The sequence below is a fragment of the Glossina fuscipes genome, unplaced genomic scaffold (assembly GCF_014805625.2).
Source record: "Glossina fuscipes isolate IAEA_lab_2018 unplaced genomic scaffold, Yale_Gfus_2 28, whole genome shotgun sequence".
Lineage (NCBI taxonomy): Eukaryota > Metazoa > Arthropoda > Insecta > Diptera > Glossinidae > Glossina > Glossina fuscipes.
Genome location: NW_023998423.1, coordinates 4,266,953 through 4,274,489, shown reverse-complemented (window position 1 = coordinate 4,274,489; position 7,537 = coordinate 4,266,953). Strand labels below are relative to the sequence as shown.

The 7,537-nt window shown below is 34.2% G+C and overlaps 2 protein-coding genes across 2 annotated transcripts; both read right to left on the bottom strand.

The window, feature by feature from the left end:
- Positions 1-8: 8 nt before the first annotated feature.
- LOC119636692 (transcription factor grauzone-like) lies at positions 9-1,797 on the bottom strand. Its single transcript, XM_038032236.1, has 4 exons — positions 1,579-1,797; positions 711-1,522; positions 265-651; positions 9-210 (listed from the first exon to the last, which is right to left on the bottom strand). Exons 1-4 carry the CDS (start codon positions 1,687-1,689, stop codon positions 9-11), a joined length of 1,512 nt encoding a protein of 503 aa, XP_037888164.1. The 5' UTR covers positions 1,690-1,797.
- Positions 1,798-3,797: 2,000 nt separating this feature from the next.
- On the bottom strand, positions 3,798-6,949 carry LOC119636413 (transcription factor grauzone-like). Its single transcript, XM_038031731.1, has 5 exons — positions 6,775-6,949; positions 5,859-6,715; positions 5,413-5,799; positions 5,161-5,358; positions 3,798-5,097 (listed from the first exon to the last, which is right to left on the bottom strand). The coding sequence occupies exons 1-5, from the start codon at positions 6,883-6,885 to the stop codon at positions 4,740-4,742; spliced, it is 1,911 nt and encodes a 636-aa protein (XP_037887659.1). The 5' UTR covers positions 6,886-6,949; the 3' UTR covers positions 3,798-4,739.
- Positions 6,950-7,537: the final 588 nt, after the last annotated feature.

The following is a 7,537-nucleotide window of genomic DNA, read 5'->3' as shown; positions in this document are numbered from 1 at the left end:
TAAACAGCTTACTTTCTGCTACAGCTTTTGCAAGTATTTGTAGGGTCGCCATGAGCAACCACTTTATGTAATTGTAACAAGTATACTGTAACAAATTTGTTGGAACACTGAGAACAAGCAAAAGGTTTGTCTTCCTCCTTTTGATGAATCATAAGAAAATGATTACGCATCGACTTACGGTCCGGAAAAACGAGACTACACTCCTCACATCTAGAAAAAAAAAGAAGATTATTTAACGTTTTCCTTAAAAATGGATATACTTGCTTGTAACAAGCAGGATTTAAATGTGCGCGTATGTGCTCAACAAGCAAACCACGCTCACGAAATTTCCTATTACAACATCTGACGTAGCCTCGCACGTTGTGTTCAGCACGCATATGCCGATTAAGGGCTGTAAAGTTGGTCGCCTCTTCATTGCATTGTTCACAATGCAGCGACATAAACTTGGCTATCTCTTCATCAACAGCCAGACAAGCGTTTTTATGATCGCTATGGCCGACAAGCTCATGTTGTCGCAACAAATACATTTTAACAAACTTTTTTGGACATCGAGAGCAGGAAAACATTTTATCTTCATCTTTTTGATGTTTGATTTGTAAATGGTGGCGCAGAGAATTGCGATCGGCAAAAATACGATTACATGGCTCGCATCTAAAGGGAAAGACAGGAAAGTAAAGTCAGTTTTATTGCATCACTATCACTTTTCTCACTTCAGACTGTCAGGATTAGAATGTCGGCGTATATGATCAAGTAATAAAAAGCGTGAAGAAAATCTCCTATTGCAACATCTTGCGTAACCTTTAACGTTATGCTCTGCGAGCATATGACTGTGCAGAGCATTAAAATTCTTGGCCTCTAATTTGCACCGATCACAATGTAACGACATAAACTTAGCTATCTCTTCATCGAAAGCTATACTTTTCGGATCTTCAATCGGTTTTTTGACTTTTTCTTTTTTTGAGTTGTTGTTTTCAGTTTTGCCCAACTTTCTTGTATTTTTCGTTAAGCATAAGTTTACATTCCGTTGTAATTTAGGCATAGGATTTTTTTTAGTTCTACCCGTTGTGGCAGATTTTATGGGCTTTTTCTTTTTCAAAGACTTCTTAACTGCTGCTTTTCTGCCGTTATGACCACTAGATTTTTCGTCTTTGTCATCACCGACATTCTCAACCGTTTCCATAGAATTAATACCATAAGTTTGTCTCCTTAATTTATCATTGGAATCTTTTCCCTTTAGTAATGATGACGGATTATTATCTACTCTATCTATTGGCATATCAAAAGGGTCCTCATCATTGGCTTCTGCAAAATCGTTGGGCTCTTGCTTGCTAGAAAAAGGGATCGACTGAACTATTACATTTTCTATGGAATGCTCCACACTAATATTTTCAATTTTCACTACGACATTTTCGCCCAGATGACTTTGGGCCTCTTCAACACTTTTATAGAATTCATGAAAGTCAGAAACTTTAAGCCAACAATTGTTACAAATCACTGTTGATACTGGATCGTTTTGCTGGAACTGAAATGCAAGAAAATCATTAATTGCTATTGCGGAATAATTCGGAATTTGTCTACCTCAAACCAGAAATACTTTTCAATAATTGAAGCGATAGTCCGTTCATTGTCTGCCGAGTCAAATGCACTTTTAAAATCACAACTTTCTTGTAAACATAAGCGGCAAATCATTCTTGTTTATATTAATTAAAAAAAATAAACTTTCTATTCCAAGTGTAAAATTTTTGGACCTTGTATGCTCTTCTTATTTTTGCTGAAATTTAACAACACAATATAGACTCAACAGCAAATCATGCAATCACGCATCTAATTTTCGTTCACGAGCAGGGCGTTAGTTGGTAAACGTTTAGATCGCGATCCCGTAAGATGTTCGATTCATTTTCGTTGCTATCATTCGTATGTTCATGGAAAAATGGTAAAAACAAACAACATCGATGTAAGTTAAAGTTGAATCTGTTTTGTATGCTTGCATTGGTAACAAGTTACACAATTTCGTACATCTGAGGAGATATTCCTGTTAATCATTTTCCGAGGTGTCCTGCTCATCATCGTATTCTTTCAGAATCCTGTCTCTCATAGGGGAATGTCGATAAAGGTGATCATTGATGACCGTGAAATCGGAAACCATGTGTTGTGGTTGTGTTGTATGCTTGAACTTTATTTTATTACCCTGTTGTATATTGTATTCCGCAGTTGTAATTCTGGCGCCAATCTGGCTAATCGGTTGGTCGGATCCAAGCACAAGATAATTGTAAACAAATAGAACTTCCATACAAAACTTTTATACAGAAAACGCATATAGAACATGTAATGAAATTGTTACACTAAATAATAGTAGCATTTATTAATATAAACAAAAGATATTTGTAAACAAAGAGAACTTTTGAACAAAACTTGTAAGATCATATTAAAAAGGAAACAGAAGATTACATATTCTTACTCATATTAAAAGCAAGATTATTCATAGTTAAAAAAAATTTTTTTCCCAAAAATCGTTCTTTAAATGTAGTTGTAAGAGTATTCCTGCCTTTCGCGAAATAATTAAAAAACACATGTTTTAATTTAACAGATATAAATGCCGGCAGCTTTTCAATTTAACAGTTTATTCCGTTACCACTTTGCCTTTTAACATTTTATTCCGCTACTACTTTGCCTTTTTGATAGAGTTCATGAGCAAGCGTTGCCATTTATTGTCAATTTTTCTTATTTATTACAAGCAACTCTGCGCTCTCTTTATTGCTAAATAGTCAATTAACGGTTTTTAGCCAGAAAATATTGAATTCTCTTCACTGGGCGGTTTTTCAGCCAAGAATCTTTCATCCCAGACATTGTATGATATGAAACTTCTTCCAACTCATATGTATTTTTGCTCAAATGCTATTTGCAAAGCGAATCTTTCCACGTTAAAGTTGGAAATGATAGAAATAACATAAATAAAGTTGAAGGAGTGTTTTACGAAAGTGTTCTAAATTCTCTATATAATTTTCTCTTTTTTACTGTATATAATTTTCCACGCGTATGACGTTTACACTAAATAAGGATTCTTGACATGCTTACAACACTTATAAACATGGAAAAATGATATAAAAGCCACCTCAACTTAAAAACCAATTGGCTAACATTGACTAGGAACAAAACTATTTGTGATGATTTGGATTTTCCATTTGTTAAAAGTCTTCTCTTTAAAATATCTTGTCAGACTGAATAATCCCTTTGGAATATCTAGTTTAGATGAATTCAATGAATTACAAAAAAAAACCAAAAGTCATCACATACAGGATCTTCTATTTGGAAATTGATTTACTTTTATTTCTTAAAATGTTTTAATGAATTTTCAAAGTTCATATAGTTTCCTTTTATTTACTTAAATATCACATCTGTTATTTTTTTTTATTATTCCCAATGATGGACAATAACCTCTGTTTTCTTATCCACGTTGCTACAACATTTATTTATCTTTAAGGATACGATGTAAATTAAATATGTGAAAAAAAAAGAAAAAAAAATTTGGGTAACGATAACTAATTCCGTTTGCGAACTTACGTACGCTATCAATTTAAATAATATTCAAAGATTTAATGGCTATCAAAATACAATAAGATGTGAACTGGGGGAACAAAGAAAGATTTAACACTAACAAATGTTGGAATCTTATCATATCGACCTGACATTATTAACATGAATTAAAATCGAAATGAAGGGTTTGTGAAGATGGGTAGAAATATGGACGGAGAAATCGAAGTATAGGTCACGGAGTTGGCGAACTGGCATGGAGACATAGCGACAGACATTTATATGACAAAAAGCGGAGAGTTGGAGAATTGGAGCAAAACAAACGGACGCATTACAAATGATGAACGAACTTATGCTTGCACCGTTGTTTTTTTTTTTTGGTATTCTTTCTTTTTTCTTTTTAGGTGTATGTCTATTAAGCTAACTCCCATCAAATAAAATCTAATAAGATTCCTAACTTGAGCATAGCCACAGCCTTTACGAGGGGATAAGTTGCGAAAGTTACTTGCGCAAGTACAACAAAATTAATGCAGAGAGCTCGTGCTGGTTATCTAGCCGGAAGCACTATCAAACAGCATAACATGGCCGGTGGGTGACAGCTTGACGTCATAGGTTGGTACAGACAATGAAATCTGCCAAACTGGATCTATTGATTAAATAATTGAAAGCAATGCGCAAAACAACGGTAAAATGCGTTTTATGCTATGGATTCTTGTTCAATAAAATAATACACAAAAGGTCAAACTTTAGAAAATAAGAAAAAGGTGTGATATTTGTTGTTTGTCATTGCCGTATAAGCTACTAAAGAAACGATTCTTCAAATCATTAAAAAAAAAATCGGGAAAATTTAACACCTTCTACTTCTCTTTGGCAAGAAATCAGTCTAACATAATTCAGAAAGAAAAAATTATTATTATTATAAATTTAACTTTTATTACATATATTGTCGACGTATAAAAGACGTGCTTTTGAATAATAAAGCAATTAGTGGACATGGCGATCTGTAAGCGAAAGACCTGTATAAATGAAATATGCCTTCCAATATTCTATTCACGAGTGAAGTTAGATGTAAATCAGCATTTAATGTAGTAAAGGCGTTGACAATAAATTAATAGTTTAATTTGAAATGCAATTGTTTTGCAACTGATGTTACTAAAATATCTTAGATAATTTTATTTTGCGCAACTTTCTACTACTGCTTGATTCATTCAACGGCGATTGACGGAGTACGGATGGTTCGAATACGCGAGCATTGTGGATGCATTTTCTTGGGATGTGATTGCATATGGATATTGAAATGGAAAGTTATCGTGCATAGAGGACGTATTGCATTCGTAAGTACGTAAGGGATTATGAGCACAAAGTTTGTGAGCCAACATGTCTTGTTGACTTGTTGATACCTTTTGGCAAATATCACAGGTGCGCAATTCTTTGGATTCCGAAAGGCAGTTTTTATGTCTCAATAGATGACGTTGAAACGCAGCAGTGTTACACACAACTTCCCCGCACGTATCGCATAAACACTGCTCCTTGATATGAGCAGATAACAGAACACCTGTACTAAATCTAAAAACACGAAACGTGGAAAAAATTACGTGAGAATTTATAAATAAAATCTTCCTTACTTACCTTCTGTTACAACTTTTGCAAGTGTTGGTACGATCACGGTGCGCAATCACTTTGTGTCGCTGTAATAGGTACACGGTAACAAATTTGCTGGGACACTGAGAACAAGCAAATGTTTTGTCTTCGTCCTTTTGATGTTTCATAAGAAAATGATTACGCATCGACTTACGATCAGGAAATACACGACTACAGTTCTCACATCTAAAAGAAGAATCAATTGGAATTAGTTTCAATAATAAATTTGGGCTTTGTTACTTGTAGCAAGCAGGATTTAAATGCGTTCGTATGTGCTCCAAAAGTAAAAAACGTTTGGAAAATTTCTTATTACAACATCTCACGTAACCTTTGATGTTGTGCTCTGCGACCATATGATTGCGAAGAGCGGTAAAATTTGCTATCTCCACGCTGCATAGTTCACAATGTAATGACATAAATTTGGCTATTTCCTCATCAACAGCTAAAGAAGCGTTTTTATGGTCGCTATGACCCACTAATTCATGCTGTCGTAATAAATATCTTCTAACAAATTTCTTGGAACATTGTGAGCAGGAGAACATTTTATCCTCATCCTTTTGATGTTTGATAAGGAAATGATTTTGCATAGATTTACGGTCTGCGAAAACCCGCTTACATGGACCGCATCTAAAAACAAAATCAAAATAATATTTAGAAATCAAATTGACCCACGTGAATTTATTCACTTGAAACAATCGGGATTTGAATGTTGGCGTATGTGGTCCAGCAGTAAAAAGCGCTTAGAAAATTTCTTATTGCAACATCGGGCGTATCCTTTGACTTTGTGTTTTGCGTGCATATGGCTTTCAAGGTCATGAAAATTTTTTACTTCAAGGCTACATAGCTCGCAACGCAAAGACATAAATTTCGCAATCTCTTCATCAAATGCCAAACCTTGCTCACGAATAGCTTTAGCTTGTTCGGAAAGTTCTTTTTTTTTCACTTTTTTGACCCTGTTCTTTTCAATCTTGCGAACTTTTGTTGCAGCTGGTTTTGAGGAACGAATATTCTGTGCGTCCCTTTGTACCTTAGACGAAGATCTGGTGGTTCTAGCCTTTTCTGAAGATTTTACACCTTTTTTCTTTTTGCTTACTTTATTATTTTTCTCATTTTCTGCTAACACTTCTTTGTTAAATGGATCATCAATGTGATCATTAAATCTATCATCCTTGTAAACATCGACATGTTTAACATCCTCTATGGCGTTATTAGTACAACCTTGTTGAGTTCCCAATATATCGTGGGAATCCTCTGCTCTGACATCTGCACGCGTGTTGTCATTCGTCGCGACCATATCAAAAGGAACTTCATCATTAACTTCGTCGAAGTTAACACCAGGTTCTTGTTTACTCGACAATGAAAATGACGGGATGATCACGTTTTCTATGGAATGCTCCGCGCTAATGTTTTCAATTTTCACTACGACATTTTCGCCCAACTGACATTGAGCTTTTTCAACGGTTTTATAAAACTCATGAAAATCAAAAACTTTAAACCAACAATCATCGCAAATTACTGTTGATACTGGATCGTTTTGCTGCAGCTGAAAAACAGAAAGAAAATTTTTACTTCCTTCCGGGAAGAAGGTTGAAATTTATTTACTTCAAACCAAAAGTGTTTTTTGATTATTGAAGCCATGGTTGGTTTATTATCCGTTACTTCAAACGCGCTTTTAAATTCATTAACCTGTTTTAAACACAAACGACAAATCATTCTTGCTTATATTCATATAAATATCAAAAAAATAGTCTCTATCGCAAGTGTAAAATTTTTTATTTTCTATAAGCTTCTTATTTTTTCTATGCTCCGTAGTTTAACAACACACGATTTTATCCCGTAGATAAAAATAGCCACTAAATAGAACTTGGCCGTACTTTAAGGACAGAAAATAAATTTAAATTATCGAACAAAATTAACAACTTTTCGTTTAATTTTTATTTGATGGTTCACATTATCTTACCTTTCTTGACACATTTTTACGCCATCACTAAATAGCGATAAGACTTACGATTACGCAAACCTAAAAATACTAAATAAATTCGAATGAGTTTTCATACCCCGCCTCATTTGCGCATTTGTGTGGTTGGTTAATTTCCTAAAGAAGCTTTTGCAGACCAGAATCTTCTCATTTAGTTCAAAGATTGTTTCGATCTACTTAAAAACATAACCGCAAATAATAATAAAATTGAATACAAGGTGCGTTAGAAAAAATTAAAAATAAATTGGAAATAAAATTTAATCGTTAATTGTGGACTTGCAAATAAACTGATCGGACCATTTTTGTACGGAAAAATCAGGAAGTCCTACCAAATATTTTGGCACCAAAAATATTCACTTGGCGGAGTGTTATGGACGACCATTCGAA